General features: G+C 36.0%; 1 protein-coding gene across 12 annotated transcripts in view; it reads left to right on the top strand.

The window, feature by feature from the left end:
* The window catches only part of LOC126970625 (uncharacterized), a 50,892-nt gene that overhangs the window by 23,428 nt on the left and 6,026 nt on the right, over nt 1–21,438 (top strand). For 3 of the 12 annotated variants that reach the window (XM_050816689.1, XM_050816678.1, XM_050816691.1), the window contains 8 exons: nt 3,263–3,458; nt 4,242–4,434; nt 5,228–5,479; nt 6,797–6,961; nt 8,450–8,616; nt 10,264–10,431; nt 10,923–11,114; nt 12,254–12,513. In XM_050816689.1, coding sequence (XP_050672646.1) covers nt 3,263–3,458; nt 4,242–4,434; nt 5,228–5,479; nt 6,797–6,961; nt 8,450–8,616; nt 10,264–10,431; nt 10,923–11,114; nt 12,254–12,348 — 1,428 coding nt within the window. In that variant the 3' untranslated portion in view covers nt 12,349–12,513. Of the gene's footprint in view, nt 1–3,262; nt 3,459–4,241; nt 4,435–5,227; nt 5,480–6,796; nt 6,962–8,449; nt 8,617–10,263; nt 10,432–10,922; nt 11,115–12,253; nt 12,514–14,299; nt 14,432–18,211; nt 18,408–19,190; nt 19,384–20,176; nt 20,429–21,438 lie in introns of those variants that run through there. The other 9 variants (XM_050816682.1, XM_050816681.1, XM_050816683.1 and 6 more) reach the window with 9 other exon arrangements.

The raw sequence follows: 21,438 nt of genomic DNA on the forward strand, positions 1-21,438 counted from the left end.
TTGGTGCTGGGGCTGCCACTTCGACTGTCGAAGACGGCAAGCGTCGCAAATATGTTGGTCTCAGAGAGTCATACTTCATTTTACATACATCTTTATACCGTTTGGTGTCGAAACACTTGGCCCGTGGTGCCCAGAGGCACGGAGAATGTTCAAAATACTATCTTTGCGCCTCAATAAGGCTACTGGAAGCCCCAGCGCTGGCAGCTATCTCGGTCAACGGATCAGCCTAGCTATCCAACGCGGAAATGTTGAGTATTCTTAGTACGCTTCCACGTAATGATAGTTTTAATTTTATGTAGTCATAGTATTGTAAATATATATTAGATTTGTTTTGTTTGAATAAATGTATATACCATAATAATACTATAATTGTGACATAGAGAAGAAAGTTCGCGATTCCTACCTAGCTCTAGTTTGTAGACACGAGACAAAAACGACGGCCTCGATATAGCCGAGTAGTGGATTCGCACTTTCTTCCGAGTGATGCACAGTGCTTATAGTGCGAGAAAATTAACAAAGTATTAATATACAATAACGAATAAAATATCAAACTTTGAATGCTATAGAGTTATTGAATTCTTTTTCAATTTGAAATTTTGCACCCTGGTCAATGACTGATGTCAGTTTAATATGAGTAAATATAATTCAGCTGAAGCACAGTAGACATATGTACTGTCTACTGTGGCTGAAGCGTATTTTTTTATGTTCGATACATTTATTATTCGTTTTACGATATTATCTTTGGTTTAAGGATAAATACGACAAATAAATATGGTTAAAAAAAACTTTCATACACTTTAAAATACATTTTTTGTTACTAAATCACACTATTCGTAGTTTATGCTTATTGTTTTCTACTTATTATTTTGGTTTTCTATAAAAGTGTGTTTTAAAAAAGTATAATTTTTTCACTTTGAACTTAGTTTGAACTGGCTGTCACATAGGTTGTAACTGACTAAATATCTTTTTTCGGAATAATAAACAAAAGCCTGACAAAATAGTTAAGGACAAAGACATTATCCATGTATTTTCATTTTACATTTCTCTCATTTGTCAACAAATAACACCCAGTTGTCACATCAATACGAAGGCATTTTAAAGATAAAATATCTCTCTTTGAAATTTTATATTAATAATAATATATAAATACACACTAATAATATATAAATTTATAAATTCACGGAATTTCGAACTCCTAGTATTTGATGTAGCAATAATGAGGTTTATAACTTATTAGTCTTGAGACTAAGATACTGTTAGTCCATGCTGTGGTTGAAAAACAAATGTTATTGATGATCAGATCAGGGATAGGTGTTCATAAACGGAGCCAGTTCTATAGTACTAAAAATAAGAGAGCCTGCAGCAAGATTTAAGTATGCCATTACCGTCTCAAAATTATTTCCATCTACCACTCTTTCTAAGAAGCAAGAGTACAAATTTAGGTCGACCCAGAAGACTCGCCGCCGCTGTCGGCCTTTTAGTGTACGCTCAAATTTTGAAAGTTTGGTTAAATACATACGGGACTCGAACTCGTACACAAAGGTATACCATTTTACATACAATATATAAAAATATACTCTCTTCAAATACTTTTGTAAAAGGTGAATATTGAAACCCTCTGAACGAAGTCAACACAGTGCCCCATAACATCTGCCGCGCGTGTGATTAGAATCAATAATATCCGGCCTAGTGACTTAATTAACCAAGCACCCGGAACGTATTACCATCCTGTCTGTCTGAAGTTTCACTTTCTAGTATACACTTAATACCTTAACGATTGTAAAACGAGGCTTTTGATTTTTAAAGGTATCCTGGTTTTGAATACCAACTACTAAAAACAGAAAATAACGGCATGTTTATCATTTTGAATCACCAGTGAACGTTGGTATATGTCAAAAATTCTTGAATCATGCTTAAATCCGGTTAAATATTTTTAAACGAAGTTTATAATAATTGTTGAGGCTGATAATGACATCGCTTAACATTCGTTTTTATTTATATTTTGGCAAAAAAAATGTATGTACTCTTGTATGAACAAATGTAGAACAATAATTATATTACAGTAGATTACAAAATATTTTAATAAATATATTTCCTGTACTTTTTTATTGCACTTAAGGGCTATTACATCCTTCGGAGCAGAATGATTGCCTGGTTTAATTAAATTGTTTATCTTACACATTTAAGTAACTCTGTGCGTTATGAATCACTGCACATTAATATTCTAGGTCCAATGTTTTAGTTCCGATATGGAATCATTCATTCATTACGTAGTGAATCATTACTTTAACATTGACGAGAGGTTACAATGTCTCTGCCCTCTGGATTAGTGTTTCCACTTTGTGGCTTTTATTTGTGGACATCCTCGCTCTAATAGTGCTGGTTAATAATTAATGTAGGCTTATTTATAGTTAACTTGCAACTATGAACACACATAATAATTTCTAATGTTAAAAAGCTGTTTGATCACGCTGATCTGTGGTCGTGGGACCTATCTACTAATCGAATTTGAACATTTGATATTGTATATGATACGAGTAGTCTTAATAAACGCGTGTAATTGTAACTGTGTTCTTACATTGCATTTTGCGTAAAAGTTAAATTTTTATTATTATTTTAGTTAACCCGACCTTTCGAGACCTTTCCAGATCACGTTTGGACTCAGTCAAGATAGTATTTGTTATAGTTTTCTTTATAAAATCGATTGCCTCGGAGGATTGCTCTACAGCAAATACCATCTCCCGAGACAATTAATGGCGATAAACTTTATAACGACAAGTAGTTTTATCCTTTAACAAGTGTTTTATTAATCATAATTAATTATAAATCTTATAGGCAGCTATGCGTAAACTGTCAATGGTAAAAAGATGTATATATTTTAACCTATTTATGTTATGTAATACTTTTTGTTTTCCTAATAAAATAAAATACTAGTACCTACCTATAGAGTATCTTGCTTTAGGCTACACTACTTTGCTAGCCTTAAATAATAATTTTGTTAGCAAATACGACGAAAGAATAAACGTTGTCGAGCTAACTACTTTAATTAACCGCGCCTTGTGTTTAGTGACACAGAAATATTCGTATTTCATCTAAAAAAAAGTCAAGGCAAAGGCAAAATTTAAAATAATTAGAAAAACCGCGGGATACCTATTGATAAAAATAGTGAATCAATGAGCGTAATGCTCGTTCGTCGACTATAACAGAGAAACATATTAAGTCAGTTAGAGTTGAAACTAAGTAACTGTGTTCATGATCTCAGACTCCGGCGCCGGCAGTAGAAGAAGTGGAGGATGACACCTACTTCGAGATGAGTCCGCCACACTTGTGCTACAACGGCCAGTGCGTGGTGTACATGCAGCACGCGGACAGGCTGAGAGTGCCGCTGGCTCTGCTGGCTCCAGACCCGCGCGCCGACAACGCCACGGATGAGAACAACTGGTGCACCTACCGCACCGGTCAGTCTGATAGTATTGTATTGACGAGCAGGACGTTCAGATGATGGTAATTAATACGCCCTGCCTATTACAATGCAGTACCGCTCAGTATTATTGAAAAACCCACAAATTCTGAGCGGCGCTACAACTGCGCTCGTCACACCGAGACATAAGATGTCAATTCTCATCTGCCTCTTAATTTCAATAGCTACGGAACAGTAGACATATGTCTACTGTGGCTACGGTGCCCTTTAGACCGAAACTCAGTAATGCTTACACATTACTGCTTCACGTCAGAAATAGGCGCCGTTGTGGTACCCATAATCTAGCCGGCACCCGGTGAAATGGTGCTTCCCACTGGTAAAATTATAATAAGTTAAGTTACATAAGTTGCTTGATAGTACGTTGACTTGATTGATCAAATTTTTTTATACCTGCGATTTGAAGAAGATTTACGGATTTGAGGGTCATCTAATAGAATCATTTTAGTCTTTGGAGAATTTAGGAGCCTTAAGCGGGATAGGAAAATAATGAAAACACTTATAATTGTGGTAGTGGATGAGAGTCAGGAATAAACTTATAGCAATGTTTCAATATTTAACGGTAATTGATTACACTTTGATGGTTACTTTTGGGATATCTTTATTAATACTAATAATTTTATTAATAGCGCGAAACATCGGAATCTCACATCGAAAGCAGAAATCTCTGAGACGATCGCAGGCACGCGGTTTGTGGTGGTGTGTTGTGACGTCTCATTTTACAAGCATCATCGAAGTACACATAGTCTATCTACATCCACAGCTGGTCCGACGAAGTGTGCTGTGCCACCTGAGCGGCTGAAAGAATTGAGCCAAGACGTCGAGGACTGCAAGCCTGCCGTGCGCTGCCAAGTTCTGGACCCGTACGATGAACCTGGCGGCGTACTGGCGGACGCCGAGTGCCGGCGAGTGGTCGGGGATCCTGACGCCACTTTCTGGATCTATTTAGTTATAAGGTAACGCTGGCAGCAAGCGACCAACAAACACAAATTCTAATCACAAATTCGAAAAAATATTTATTCACTGTAAAACTTTATAAGTTATTTAGTGCAAATCAGAATGAAGTACAAAAGTTGCAATAATATTCAAACGAGGTTAAAAAAAAATTTAGAAACATTAATTCCAACCATCTTTATCATTTAAATAATCTTTGACATTATAATTGAGCTTAAATGTTAATTTATTTTTTACAATACATTTAAATTTTTAATAGGTAATATTTTAATATCATTTGGGAGTTTATTATAAAATATAACACAATCCACTTTAAAAGATTTAGCAATTTTACAGAATAGATGTAGTAGATGGAATTGCGAGTTTGTTTTGTTTCGAGTACTGACATTATGTTCATCACTATTCTTTTTAAATTGGCTAATATTATATATATAGTTTATAAGCGTATAGGAAGTTCTCGTGTATGTACTGGCAGAGTATTGTCATAATATTAATTTCACTAAACTTTTCTGTCAATTAATACCTTGAACACATTTTATATACTGCTCGAATTACCCTTTTGAATAATTGACACATTTACAAAATGACTATAGCCCTTTTCTAAATAAAAATTTACCAGCTTTTCTTTTCTGATATGCAATCGATGATTTAATTAGTGTAATGTTGTCTTTATTATGCACAGGTGTTAAGACGGTGACATCAAAACTTTAATAAATCATGGTTTACGTATGAAAATCCTTCTGTAATACGGACAGTACGGTAGAGGCTCTTATTATTTAAAATTTTCTTTTTTAGAATACTTGCGGACATCTGGCCAACAGCTGCGTTCGCGTTATTGGGTGCTGCTTGCGTGATAGCCACGAGAGAGACATCTCTGGGGCGCGGCGACGTGGGCCGACAACTCGCGGTGGGTACGGTCGGTCTGGCGACCCTGCCGCCGCTGGCCGGCCTCTTCGTCTCCGAGATGCCAGAGACACCCTTCCTGGTGCCGTTCCTACTCCACGCGTTATTCATGCTGATTGGTGCGCTGATTCTCATTGTGGATAAGTAAGATATGTTTTATTAGGTTTATGAATAATACATAGATCATACATTAACAAACATTAAACAAGGAAAGATATACCTAGTCTTGCCATAAATACTGAAACAAAGAAAAAAAATTCTATTGCAAATAATATTTGTTACTTTTACAGTGTGTTAGTTTAATACATAAATATAAAACAATTTAAAATATAAAAAGCTTATTCGAAGTGGCCTCCATTGCCTGCAATACAGTACTTTAAACGTTGAGGCCAGTTATGAATAGACAGAAGACTGCGTAGACCGAGCATTATGACCCGGCGTCAAGTTTTGCTGGAAGGACCATTCTTGGTTATTGAACATGGTGTTGTGAAGGGGCACTACCATCTCAATAATGGTATCTTGGCACACTTCAGATGTTTTGAAACATTTTTCACAAAAGTATGGCTCAGTCACTCCTTCATAGGTAATACCCCACCAAACCATCACTGAAGTCGGATAGTACCCACATAGCACTCTGTCGACTAATTGGGAACCTTCCTTAGAGCTTTGAGCATAAATACGGTCATTTTGTTTGTTAAAATGTTGCTCAATTGCAAAAAAAAATTCATCTGTAAATAAAACTCTGTGACCTCCCTTTGCGTACCGCTTCCGTAGTTGTTTCGATTTTACCACCCAATTCTTTTTTAAATTATCAGTTAAGAAAAGACTTATTATAGGCTGTAAGTCCTAAGTCATCTCTTAAAATACGCGATATGGTTCTAGGTGCTATCTTCATCTCCTGAGGTTAAATATTTTGCTTTCGGACAGGATTTCTTCGAATTCTTTCCCTTACTGCTTTGACCATCATTTTCGTGCGAGCACTACGTGGACGGCCAGATCTTCTATCACAAACAGAGGAGGTTTCATTGTACCTATTAATAGCCCGATAGACAAATATTTTACTAATAGGTACTAAATGTGGAGTGTTGTAAAAATTGCATTTGGCTCCATACCTACCTTGTGTAATGCAATCACAGCGATTCGGTTTCTTTATCACCCCACTCCATTTTAATATCGCAAAATATTGTCCAATGTATTGGCGCCAATATGAGAAAACTCATTGAACAATCATATAAAAATGACAGATTCCAAATTCAAATGTAATATTTTGTTTATTTTTAATTGTATTTATGGTCAGACTACGTATAATAATTTTAAATACGTAGGTACGTAATCAAACCAATTAACAAAGTATAAAGGTAATTAATAATGATATTATTTTTTATGTAACCATATGAAGGAAGTTGTTGGTCCAGTGTGTTCGTACAGTGATACATGACATATCTCTGATGTCGGTTGCAGCGCCATGCCACTGTCGACGCCGGAGTGGTGGTGGCACACGGCCCGCGGCGTCCTCGCGCTGCCCATGTCGGCCGCGCGGCGCTACGGGGCCGAGACCGCCGCCCTGTTCGTGGTGCTGCTCCTGCTGGGCACGCTGTGGAGCGGCATCGACGGCTACCTGCCCTGGTACTGGCACCTGCACCTGCACCTCACTACCTCGCTAGCCCCCTGCTGCCACGGTCTCTAGCGACAAATTAAATGTCACATTAATATATTCAAGTGACGGCTAGACCTAGAATCATCCCTAGCTACTGGAGTCACTCCCATCCCAATGTAACTTCCGCAATATTTCATATCATAGTTTTCGAGTTATCAGTTATCTTATTTTTAATCGACTTTATTATTATATAATGCAACAAAGACATCAATCATTGAGATATCCGCTTTTTTTTAGCTTCACCTGTATGTTTGTAACCGACTTCTTTGGGCGCGATTTTGACCCACTTTAAACGGCTAGATTTCGTTCAAACTTTGTAGATTTATCGAGGACCGATGACATTACACAAATTTGACAAGATTATTCCATTATTCAACATGCAAAATAAGATTTTTGCCAATTTATATAATTTTAGAATAAATGAATTTGTATTTCACGCCATCTATAAGCATTTTAATAAACTCTTAAGGCAATTATGAAATGATATCATGGAATATACGCGTATACAAATGATTCTGTAATGATGAAGTAATGTTTTTATTTACGAAAATATGGCGCTGTTTAAGTATTCTGTTTCCATTATAAATTATTAATGTGTGATTTAACTGAGCTACTTATTATAAGAGCTAGTTCGGCGATCTCCGGCTAGCTGAATTAAGTGATCTTCCAATTAACTAAAATATTTTTATTCGCAGATATTAAAATCCCTACATTCAATCTAAAAAAAATTAACTAAAAAATTAAAAATAAATAATAGTTTAAAAAAAAGTAAAAAACACGCTTTATATAAAATTCAACTAAAAAATAGAAAATAAATTTTAATAAATTTAAATTGAAAATAGTGTAAAAAGATATATTTCACTATAAACAAAAGCGTGGGGTGAAGAAGAATAATTATAAAAAAAATATTTATATGTAAAAAAAAGCGTGGGGTGCTTTTTAAGATATTATTAAAATAATAATTATTCTACAACCCACGCTTTTGTTTATAATGAAACATATTTTTTTACACTAATTTCAATTTAAATTTATTAAAATTTATTTTCTATGTTTTAGTTGAATTTTATATACTTAAAACGTGTGCTTTAGTTTTTTATAACTATATAAAAGACATGCACTTTAAATATATTTTTCATCCCATTTATTCGAAAAGGACGACTTGGTTCGCCTTTAAGTGCACCCAAAGATGGTGTTTTCTGCAAGAATAGTTTGAGCGGGAAATAATGTGTTTTTAACGTTCTCTAACTTAACTCTATAAGTAAGAGAACGTATTATCTTTGCCGCGCACTTTTTGAATTTGGAACATCTTAGTGTTCAGCGCAAATATTGTTTGAATAAAGACTAAAACGTAGTGATTATATTCTCTTGGTAAGAGTGGCTGGTACGACGGCCCAAAGTCGCGCCGCCTCCTTGTGTCTCTTATACCGCAAAAGTTAAAGTTAAAGTGACCCCTTCAGGACGGTGCGGGAGTTGAACGCCAGCAGCGTGCAGGTGGGCCTCACGATGACCGCGAGCGCTCTGCCCGCCCTGCCCGCGCTGTGGTGGGCCGAGGCCGTGGTCGACTACATCGGACACTCCAACGTCTTCATCACGGCCTTCACCTTCTACTGCTTGCGATACCTAGGTACGTAACGTGACGTGCCTCACGGATCTGTTCATCGTATACCCAGTAACTCCGTTTTTATCCTTTAAGAATTACCTATCTACTATATACTAGTATGAAGTTTACACGACACAAGTGTTAACTCCCTGCTGATTACTTAAATAAAAAAAATACAAGAGTTGACCATATTATGATAATTTACAAAATAATATTTTAATGTCAATCTAAAAAATTATATATATTTCTAATAAATAATAGGGTTAAAACTTAGTATCCCGTAGCACGAATTATGATGTAAATAATATTGTAATTATATTAGAACTTTAGTCCACGATTATATTGCTACCACTCTTTTTACAAGGTAATGCACCGTTCCAGAGAAAAAACATTATAACCTAGCCTCAAATTATGACATTTTTGTAGGGAGGAAAGAAAGGAAAACGCCTACAATTTGTTTTTGGCACTCACTGGCCGCTTCCGCGGCCCGCTACGCTCGGCTCGTGCGTTGTTTTAACTGTTCTTACATAACCTAACCAATTTTTATGTATGGTAGTTGATAGAGCTTTGGTCTACGATTATAGTGCTACTACTCTTATTACAAGGTAATGCACAGTTTTCAAACGGAATAAAAAAAATATAATAATTAAATAAGAGAATTATAATAATTATTATTTTTTACTGGCTTTACAGCTCTGGGTTCTAACCTTTTTAGTCTAAAATTATTATTGATGAAGCCGTCTAGTCTGAGACTATGTTGTACGCTTCATTTTACTATTTTTCATTTACAATTAACATTTTTTAACCTCCTGCAGCCATGTCAGCTCTCATGTTCCGTTTTATTTACGTGATTGACCCGTTTTAGGTTAGAATTTTTTTCGTTATTTTTTTAAAAGCGATGCATTACCTGTAATAAGAGTGGTATTATAATCGTGGACTAAAGCTCTAGCAACTACAATATTTTTTACCTCCTAATTCGTGCTACGGGATACAACCCAATTATATTTAGTAGTTGTGTGAGTAAAGATTATTAATGATGCTTATTATTAATAGATCTATATATCTATAAGCTGACATAATGATGGTTGGTTGCGGCACCTCGCTCTTTAGTGATTATAACGTGTTCATAGATCTTGGTGGTGTTTAATTAATTTTAACGACCGACAACAATTCTATCCGTCGGTAGTGCGAACGGTACTTTGACCCTGCATTAGTCTGCATGATACGGGAAAAAAAAGAAGCTTACCAAACCTATTTGACATAGCTGTTTACAAACATTTTCAATTGGAGCTCATTTATTAATTAAAAGTTCTTTGAGCCACTTCCCTTTACACAATTAATCTTTATTTCTGCCTCTGCTTTGAATCTTTTTTTGGAATGATTTACGAATAAAAAATTGCCAAAATAAAGAAAGTAATAATAGTAATTATATTAATTATACTTACATACTTGATGGTATGTGATCTCCACGGACTTTGGTGTCATATAATACCAGGGGCATCTTGTAAGCGTAGCCGACCTTACTAAAAGGAAAGAAACGTATGTACATGTGAATTCCAAAACACATTGGTACGTGGCGGGGCGAAGAGGGGGCCGTGATGAGAGTTAATTAATACGGTTCTACTTATTGCACCTCTCCGAAGCCATTACTTTTATAATTATTACTTCCAGCGTTGTCGTATGCCACGACGTACACCTGGGTAGTCATCAGTGAGGTCCTGGAAGTGTTCACGCTCAGCCTGGTGTGGGTGACCGCAGTGCTCTACTTCAGACACCTGGTCCCCAAGAAGTACACCACCACGGGACAAGCTTTGCCGGTCATCGCGCACTTCTGTTTGGGTAATCATTTTAAACATTTATTTATCTATATTTAAGTTGTTGGAGTTTGGTGACGTTGAAAATATAGATGAAAGTAGAGTTGACAGAACAGACCCTTCCAACCCAATCAGAAACACAGCAACACTATATTACGAGTAAGTCCGGGGTTTAGCACAGACTGCTTGAAGGGTGACCGACCTTTTTCAGTCGTAGCGACTTGTCGTACGTGAGCTATTTTTCAATCTCTTCAAAAACAGTTCGGATTCATTGCGTCTCAGTTAAGAATCCCTAATGAATAGCGTCAATTTATTCATAACAAGGCGACCAGCGGATTGAAAACCCTTAAACCAACTTTCTGTTGTGTGGCCCATGTAGAACGAACAGTACGACTGTTGTATTTTTTAAAATTTCCGGGTTCGAGTCCCGGGCTGAATTGGTGCTAGTGCATATTCTGTAGCTATGGTAAACCGTAATGGATCGTTCTAAAACAGCGGCACTTTGGCGAATTGCAGGTCGATGCATCGGTTCGATAATTAGCGGCATGGTGTCGTTGGGGTCTGAACTGGAATCCACTCGCGAGGTGTACCGCGCCCTGGGAGTAGTGGCTCTAGTGGTGGCCGCAGTGTATCTCGCACTCTACCACCTGCTGCTTGCACCGAGGTGTGCCTCGCCTGCTACGTCGCCCCCTCCGCACTTGTTACAAGGTATGTTCAGAGCACTATCTCTACTGGCCAGTTGTGTTCAATATTAGTTGGCTCTCCTACCGACGTACAGTCAGGTGGGTGTAACTCTACTTGTGGTCTAAAAAAGTCAAGCAGTCCTTCCCCACTCGTACTCTCCACAAGTTATAGTAAAAATGTTATCTCTACTCTTATATGTCTCTTGCTGCTAAACAACCGATAAAAACATTCCAGGTTTATATGACACTGTGTTAGTCTGCGTGCATTTCTTAAAATAGAGGTTAACTAAACTAAATTTTTTTCGATGTTTTCACAGCTGTCAGTCATCTATATATCTATCTCTCTATATACTTCTTCTTATATATAAAATTCTCGTGTCACAATGTTCGTTCCCGTACTCCTCCGAAACGGCTTGACCGATTCCCATGAAATTTTGTGAGCATATTGAGTAGGTCTGAGAATCGGCCAACATCTATTTTTCATACCCCTAAATGTTAAGGGTGGTCCACACGAAATTTTTTTTTTTAATTTTTTTGACATTTAATTTTTAAATTTGATTATGAATCAGCATTAAAAAATACATACAACTTCAAATTTTCACCCATCTACGATCAAGAGTTACTTTTGTATCGCGATTTTAATATCGGCAATACAACGTTTGCTGGGTCAGCAAACGTTGTATTGCCGATATGCAGCCGATGCCTGGGTGCAGGTCAGTATATCTGTATAAATGATCAAGTATACCTGCTAGGTATATAACCTTGTGCATGCAACAGGTAAAGCCAAAGTTTTATCTCTAGTTTTGGACATAGAAAATTATGTTTTAATTATTGCCGAGGGCTCTTCGCCTTCCAGATTTCTAGTGATTTTATAATGTCCACAGTATATTATCTGGTACTGCATCCTTAGATTTCTGTAGGTATAGTGTTTCGCCTTTCAGATTACACACTTTTTAAGAGAGACAGCCAGTCCTACATGATATTTGGTTGTTTTAAAATATGTTTTGGCGTAAATTATATTATTAACCTGACATTATTTCTAAGCTTGCTCATTGGACGGACAACTGGCTGGAAAAGGTATACCTACCTACTATATTAATTGAACGCATACAGAACCTAATTACGAATATTGTAACGTGCATCTGAAATGGAATCTCATTACAGGATTGACAACAAATGGCGCTTCAAACGGCACGTGGAATACACCAATGCGAGTGTACCACGAAGAACGTTCGCGTAAAGGACACTTCCGATATTAGTCATTAATTAATATTAATTTAAATGTTGTTGTATTTTGATGTTAAGAACCTACATTTTTATTCTGATTACACTTGTGATATCATTTTTTAAAGCAGCTTTGACTTGGTATTTTTGCCGTATTTTTTATTTTAAGTATTTTTATTCAATAAATCTATTTATAAATCTGTGTAGTTGTTATTTTCCATTGGTAACATTTTTTTCAATCCATTCATGTATATTTGAACTTGAAAAATAACATTTTACAGACCTGGGCACCTATTACGAAAACCGAAATACGTAGTTTCGGTCCGAAACGAAAGAACGACGAACTTCGATTTAAATCCTATTACCAAAGTACTTCGGATCCGAATAGTGCGGACGTAATTCGTTTCGGAACCATAGACATAAAAAAATTATACAAAGATGATATGAATGTACATACTTATATTACCGGTAAATCGTGCCAAAACCGATAACAAATTAGAAATTTAAAAATAAGTTTTTCGTTATGTTAATATGTATTTAAATAATGGAATTGCTTTATATTCCGTTTAAGTTATCTATTTAAAAAATAATCCTATTTTACTGCAAGAAAATATGCTTTATTAGTTAAATTAAATTTGCCGTATCATGTCATCTACTGCATTATATATTTATTTAGTCTCTAGTAGTTTAACATACTTTCGCGGTTTTTTAGTTTAAATTTTTTCAGAAGTAAAGTGAAAGTTATATGCGAGTAAGTATTATTTAGAATAGAATAGAAACACTTTATTAGCAATAAAAAAAACACTCACACAAAAAAAAAAAACAATTTACAATATTAATTAGTATAGTAGTATTTAATTATTAATATATAACAAGAAATACTTACTTATAGATTTCAGAAAAATTTAGAAGGCATCCTGGGCGAAAGTAAAAGAACTAAATAATAATTTTAAAAATATAATATATGATAAATTTAATCCCTTTTTTTATTTATATGTACAAAAACCTCTCTCTTTATCTGCATTAAAAGAAATAATATTTATTTGTGTTTACACGACTATACACAAATTTTTATGATTTATTAGAATATAATTTGTTGAATATTGAACAGACTAGTCTTCATCTTATCTTTTTATTTTATCACTTACAGGCAGATTGCAATAATAGTTATATCTAGTAGATTATTATTCTTAAATTTCTGTTGAGTAATTATTGTATTACCTCATTTCGTGTGCGTGGTGGTCCAGTAACATATTGGTTCATCCTGCTTTGCATTTCATCTTCCCCGACTGAACACACATGTTATGTAAAACACAACATGCGACTGTGATTTGTGATCTTTGCGACCATTCCTGGCTTGTAATGGAGCTCCTTTATAACTAATAAAACTTATTTATTATTTGATAGAGGGATCAATCCCTCTCGTATTTTTATAGTGGCTTTATTACTATAATCTCTTCACAAAGTTTTTCAAATAAAGTATGATTATGGCGATAATTCATAACAAATTAGGGAATCAACCATCGGGAATTTGTTTATTTAATAAATATTGCCGGAGTCGACGTCGCTCTCTTGCTGTTTCAAGGTTTTCTTCGTACAAGAAGATCTCTTCGTACATTAAAAAACGTGCCATTTTATAATAAAATAAATATGTTTTATCTAAAACGAAACATATAAGTATGTCGTTAAAAGTGACGTTAAAACTTCGTTTCGATCTTCGGATTCGAAACACTTTCGTAATAGAAAAATGTACGATCCGTCAACCGAAACTTCGTATTTCGATTTTCGTAATAGGGCTCCTGACTTATATTTATCACATTTTAGTATGCATTTATGATATTAGCATTTTATGACTTTGGGTTTTAAAAAAAAGAATATTTTTCATAATAATTTATATAAAATATTAACCATAATTATACGCGTTTGAATTATATCACATAATGTATAGTGATAAATGAAATAAGATAACCATGTTCGTATTGTCAGTCGGGAGTGTTAGCGGTCGGTGCCTGCGAGTACGGGTGTGCTGATGAGAACATGACGTGGGTGATGACACCGTTCACCACCACCTCCACCACCACCACCGTCAGACCCTTGTACAACAGCGTCGCCAACGCGGTGAGTTACTGACACACTCTATCTAGTGAATAGGTGATATCATAATTAATAATAATAACGGCTTGGTATAAAACTGAATGAACCACATCAATGGAGGACCGTACGGACCGTACGAACGGAGGGTCCGTAGCTACTACGTAAGTCGGTACTGGCAAGGAGCCGATCTAATTCCTAGCCAACAGATATGTTTGAAGCGTTTAAGCAAAAAGCAATCATATATCGTGAACTATAATGTCAAATAACGTCAAAATGTCAAAAAAATGTAAATGGGGCGTTCAGGTATGCTCTTGGTTGTCACGGGTTATCAGTCAGTCGTCACGCCAGCATTAATGAAGTCATCCGCAGGGCATTTGCCGCTCCTAATATACCAGCTGTTTTAGAGCCAAATGGTATTACCCGCCGCGATGGCAAACGTCCTGATGGAATGACGCTGGTGGCTTGGGCACGGGGAAGGGCGCTGGTGTGGGACGCTACTTGCGTCGACACACTGGCTCCTTCTCATGTCCAAGTTACGTCAATTGGTGCTGGGGCTGCCACTTCGACTGTCGAAGACGGCAAGCGTCGCAAATATGTTGGTCTCAGAGAGTCATACTTCATTTTACATACATCTTTATACCGTTTGGTGTCGAAACACTTGGCCCGTGGTGCCCAGAGGCACGGAGAATGTTCAAAATACTATCTTTGCGCCTCAATAAGGCTACTGGAAGCCCCAGCGCTGGCAGCTATCTCGGTCAACGGATCAGCCTAGCTATCCAACGCGGAAATGTTGAGTATTCTTAGTACGCTTCCACGTAATGATAGTTTTAATTTTATGTAGTCATAGTATTGTAAATATATATTAGATTTGTTTTGTTTGAATAAATGTATATACCATAATAATACTATAATTGTGACATAGAGAAGAAAGTTCGCGATTCCTACCTAGCTCTAGTTTGTAGACACGAGACAAAAACGACGGCCTCGATATAGCCGAGTAGTGGATTCGCACTTTCTTCCGAGTGATGCACAGTGCTTATAGTGCGAGAAAATTAACAAAGTATTAATATACAATAACGAATAAAATATCAAACTTTGAATGCTATAGAGTTATTGAATTCTTTTTCAATTTGAAATTTTGCACCCTGGTCAATGACTGATGTCAGTTTAATATGAGTAAATATAATTCAGCTGAAGCACAGTAGACATATGTACTGTCTACTGTGGCTGAAGCGTATTTTTTTATGTTCGATACATTTATTATTCGTTTTACGATATTATCTTTGGTTTAAGGATAAATACGACAAATAAATATGGTTAAAAAAAACTTTCATACACTTTAAAATACATTTTTTGTTACTAAATCACACTATTCGTAGTTTATGCTTATTGTTTTCTACTTATTATTTTGGTTTTCTATAAAAGTGTGTTTTAAAAAAGTATAATTTTTTCACTTTGAACTTAGTTTGAACTGGCTGTCACATAGGTTGTAACTGACTAAATATCTTTTTTCGGAATAATAAACAAAAGCCTGACAAAATAGTTAAGGACAAAGACATTATCCATGTATTTTCATTTTACATTTCTCTCATTTGTCAACAAATAACACCCAGTTGTCACATCAATACGAAGGCATTTTAAAGATAAAATATCTCTCTTTGAAATTTTATATTAATAATAATATATAAATACACACTAATAATATATAAATTTATAAATTCACGGAATTTCGAACTCCTAGTATTTGATGTAGCAATAATGAGGTTTATAACTTATTAGTCTTGAGACTAAGATACTGTTAGTCCATGCTGTGGTTGAAAAACAAATGTTATTGATGATCAGATCAGGGATAGGTGTTCATAAACGGAGCCAGTTCTATAGTACTAAAAATAAGAGAGCCTGCAGCAAGATTTAAGTATGCCATTACCGTCTCAAAATTATTTCCATCTACCACTCTTTCTAAGAAGCAAGAGTACAAATTTAGGTCGACCCAGAAGACTCGCCGCCGCTGTCGGCCTTTTAGTGTACGCTCAAATTTTGAAAGTTTGGTTAAATACATACGGGACTCGAACTCGTACACAAAGGTATACCATTTTACATACAATATATAAAAATATACTCTCTTCAAATACTTTTGTAAAAGGTGAATATTGAAACCCTCTGAACGAAGTCAACACAGTGCCCCATAACATCTGCCGCGCGTGTGATTAGAATCAATAATATCCGGCCTAGTGACTTAATTAACCAAGCACCCGGAACGTATTACCATCCTGTCTGTCTGAAGTTTCACTTTCTAGTATACACTTAATACCTTAACGATTGTAAAACGAGGCTTTTGATTTTTAAAGGTATCCTGGTTTTGAATACCAACTACTAAAAACAGAAAATAACGGCATGTTTATCATTTTGAATCACCAGTGAACGTTGGTATATGTCAAAAATTCTTGAATCATGCTTAAATCCGGTTAAATATTTTTAAACGAAGTTTATAATAATTGTTGAGGCTGATAATGACATCGCTTAACATTCGTTTTTATTTATATTTTGGCAAAAAAAATGTATGTACTCTTGTATGAACAAATGTAGAACAATAATTATATTACAGTAGATTACAAAATATTTTAATAAATATATTTCCTGTACTTTTTTATTGCACTTAAGGGCTATTACATCCTTCGGAGCAGAATGATTGCCTGGTTTAATTAAATTGTTTATCTTACACATTTAAGTAACTCTGTGCGTTATGAATCACTGCACATTAATATTCTAGGTCCAATGTTTTAGTTCCGATATGGAATCATTCATTCATTACGTAGTGAATCATTACTTTAACATTGACGAGAGGTTACAATGTCTCTGCCCTCTGGATTAGTGTTTCCACTTTGTGGCTTTTATTTGTGGACATCCTCGCTCTAATAGTGCTGGTTAATAATTAATGTAGGCTTATTTATAGTTAACTTGCAACTATGAACACACATAATAATTTCTAATGTTAAAAAGCTGTTTGATCACGCTGATCTGTGGTCGTGGGACCTATCTACTAATCGAATTTGAACATTTGATATTGTATATGATACGAGTAGTCTTAATAAACGCGTGTAATTGTAACTGTGTTCTTACATTGCATTTTGCGTAAAAGTTAAATTTTTATTATTATTTTAGTTAACCCGACCTTTCGAGACCTTTCCAGATCACGTTTGGACTCAGTCAAGATAGTATTTGTTATAGTTTTCTTTATAAAATCGATTGCCTCGGAGGATTGCTCTACAGCAAATACCATCTCCCGAGACAATTAATGGCGATAAACTTTATAACGACAAGTAGTTTTATCCTTTAACAAGTGTTTTATTAATCATAATTAATTATAAATCTTATAGGCAGCTATGCGTAAACTGTCAATGGTAAAAAGATGTATATATTTTAACCTATTTATGTTATGTAATACTTTTTGTTTTCCTAATAAAATAAAATACTAGTACCTACCTATAGAGTATCTTGCTTTAGGCTACACTACTTTGCTAGCCTTAAATAATAATTTTGTTAGCAAATACGACGAAAGAATAAACGTTGTCGAGCTAACTACTTTAATTAACCGCGCCTTGTGTTTAGTGACACAGAAATATTCGTATTTCATCTAAAAAAAAGTCAAGGCAAAGGCAAAATTTAAAATAATTAGAAAAACCGCGGGATACCTATTGATAAAAATAGTGAATCAATGAGCGTAATGCTCGTTCGTCGACTATAACAGAGAAACATATTAAGTCAGTTAGAGTTGAAACTAAGTAACTGTGTTCATGATCTCAGACTCCGGCGCCGGCAGTAGAAGAAGTGGAGGATGACACCTACTTCGAGATGAGTCCGCCACACTTGTGCTACAACGGCCAGTGCGTGGTGTACATGCAGCACGCGGACAGGCTGAGAGTGCCGCTGGCTCTGCTGGCTCCAGACCCGCGCGCCGACAACGCCACGGATGAGAACAACTGGTGCACCTACCGCACCGGTCAGTCTGATAGTATTGTATTGACGAGCAGGACGTTCAGATGATGGTAATTAATACGCCCTGCCTATTACAATGCAGTACCGCTCAGTATTATTGAAAAACCCACAAATTCTGAGCGGCGCTACAACTGCGCTCGTCACACCGAGACATAAGATGTCAATTCTCATCTGCCTCTTAATTTCAATAGCTACGGAACAGTAGACATATGTCTACTGTGGCTACGGTGCCCTTTAGACCGAAACTCAGTAATGCTTACACATTACTGCTTCACGTCAGAAATAGGCGCCGTTGTGGTACCCATAATCTAGCCGGCACCCGGTGAAATGGTGCTTCCCACTGGTAAAATTATAATAAGTTAAGTTACATAAGTTGCTTGATAGTACGTTGACTTGATTGATCAAATTTTTTTATACCTGCGATTTGAAGAAGATTTACGGATTTGAGGGTCATCTAATAGAATCATTTTAGTCTTTGGAGAATTTAGGAGCCTTAAGCGGGATAGGAAAATAATGAAAACACTTATAATTGTGGTAGTGGATGAGAGTCAGGAATAAACTTATAGCAATGTTTCAATATTTAACGGTAATTGATTACACTTTGATGGTTACTTTTGGGATATCTTTATTAATACTAATAATTTTATTAATAGCGCGAAACATCGGAATCTCACATCGAAAGCAGAAATCTCTGAGACGATCGCAGGCACGCGGTTTGTGGTGGTGTGTTGTGACGTCTCATTTTACAAGCATCATCGAAGTACACATAGTCTATCTACATCCACAGCTGGTCCGACGAAGTGTGCTGTGCCACCTGAGCGGCTGAAAGAATTGAGCCAAGACGTCGAGGACTGCAAGCCTGCCGTGCGCTGCCAAGTTCTGGACCCGTACGATGAACCTGGCGGCGTACTGGCGGACGCCGAGTGCCGGCGAGTGGTCGGGGATCCTGACGCCACTTTCTGGATCTATTTAGTTATAAGGTAACGCTGGCAGCAAGCGACCAACAAACACAAATTCTAATCACAAATTCGAAAAAATATTTATTCACTGTAAAACTTTATAAGTTATTTAGTGCAAATCAGAATGAAGTACAAAAGTTGCAATAATATTCAAACGAGGTTAAAAAAAAATTTAGAAACATTAATTCCAACCATCTTTATCATTTAAATAATCTTTGACATTATAATTGAGCTTAAATGTTAATTTATTTTTTACAATACATTTAAATTTTTAATAGGTAATATTTTAATATCATTTGGGAGTTTATTATAAAATATAACACAATCCACTTTAAAAGATTTAGCAATTTTACAGAATAGATGTAGTAGATGGAATTGCGAGTTTGTTTTGTTTCGAGTACTGACATTATGTTCATCACTATTCTTTTTAAATTGGCTAATATTATATATATAGTTTATAAGCGTATAGGAAGTTCTCGTGTATGTACTGGCAGAGTATTGTCATAATATTAATTTCACTAAACTTTTCTGTCAATTAATACCTTGAACACATTTTATATACTGCTCGAATTACCCTTTTGAATAATTGACACATTTACAAAATGACTATAGCCCTTTTCTAAATAAAAATTTACCAGCTTTTCTTTTCTGATATGCAATCGATGATTTAATTAGTGTAATGTTGTCTTTATTATGCACAGGTGTTAAGACGGTGACATCAAAACTTTAATAAATCATGGTTTACGTATGAAAATCCTTCTGTAATACGGACAGTACGGTAGAGGCTCTTATTATTTAAAATTTTCTTTTTTAGAATACTTGCGGACATCTGGCCAACAGCTGCGTTCGCGTTATTGGGTGCTGCTTGCGTGATAGCCACGAGAGAGACATCTCTGGGGCGCGGCGACGTGGGCCGACAACTCGCGGTGGGTACGGTCGGTCTGGCGACCCTGCCGCCGCTGGCCGGCCTCTTCGTCTCCGAGATGCCAGAGACACCCTTCCTGGTGCCGTTCCTACTCCACGCGTTATTCATGCTGATTGGTGCGCTGATTCTCATTGTGGATAAGTAAGATATGTTTTATTAGGTTTATGAATAATACATAGATCATACATTAACAAACATTAAACAAGGAAAGATATACCTAGTCTTGCCATAAATACTGAAACAAAGAAAAAAAATTCTATTGCAAATAATATTTGTTACTTTTACAGTGTGTTAGTTTAATACATAAATATAAAACAATTTAAAATATAAAAAGCTTATTCGAAGTGGCCTCCATTGCCTGCAATACAGTACTTTAAACGTTGAGGCCAGTTATGAATAGACAGAAGACTGCGTAGACCGAGCATTATGACCCGGCGTCAAGTTTTGCTGGAAGGACCATTCTTGGTTATTGAACATGGTGTTGTGAAGGGGCACTACCATCTCAATAATGGTATCTTGGCACACTTCAGATGTTTTGAAACATTTTTCACAAAAGTATGGCTCAGTCACTCCTTCATAGGTAATACCCCACCAAACCATCACTGAAGTCGGATAGTACCCACATAGCACTCTGTCGACTAATTGGGAACCTTCCTTAGAGCTTTGAGCATAAATACGGTCATTTTGTTTGTTAAAATGTTGCTCAATTGCAAAAAAAAATTCATCTGTAAATAAAACTCTGTGACCTCCCTTTGCGTACCGCTTCCGTAGTTGTTTCGATTTTACCACCCAATTCTTTTTTAAATTATCAGTTAAGAAAAGACTTATTATAGGCTGTAAGTCCTAAGTCATCTCTTAAAATACGCGATATGGTTCTAGGTGCTATCTTCATCTCCTGAGGTTAAATATTTTGCTTTCGGACAGGATTTCTTCGAATTCTTTCCCTTACTGCTTTGACCATCATTTTCGTGCGAGCACTACGTGGACGGCCAGATCTTCTATCACAAACAGAGGAGGTTTCATTGTACCTATTAATAGCCCGATAGACAAATATTTTACTAATAGGTACTAAATGTGGAGTGTTGTAAAAATTGCATTTGGCTCCATACCTACCTTGTGTAATGCAATCACAGCGATTCGGTTTCTTTATC

The sequence above is a fragment of the Leptidea sinapis genome, chromosome 21 (assembly GCF_905404315.1).
Source record: "Leptidea sinapis chromosome 21, ilLepSina1.1, whole genome shotgun sequence".
Lineage (NCBI taxonomy): Eukaryota > Metazoa > Arthropoda > Insecta > Lepidoptera > Pieridae > Leptidea > Leptidea sinapis.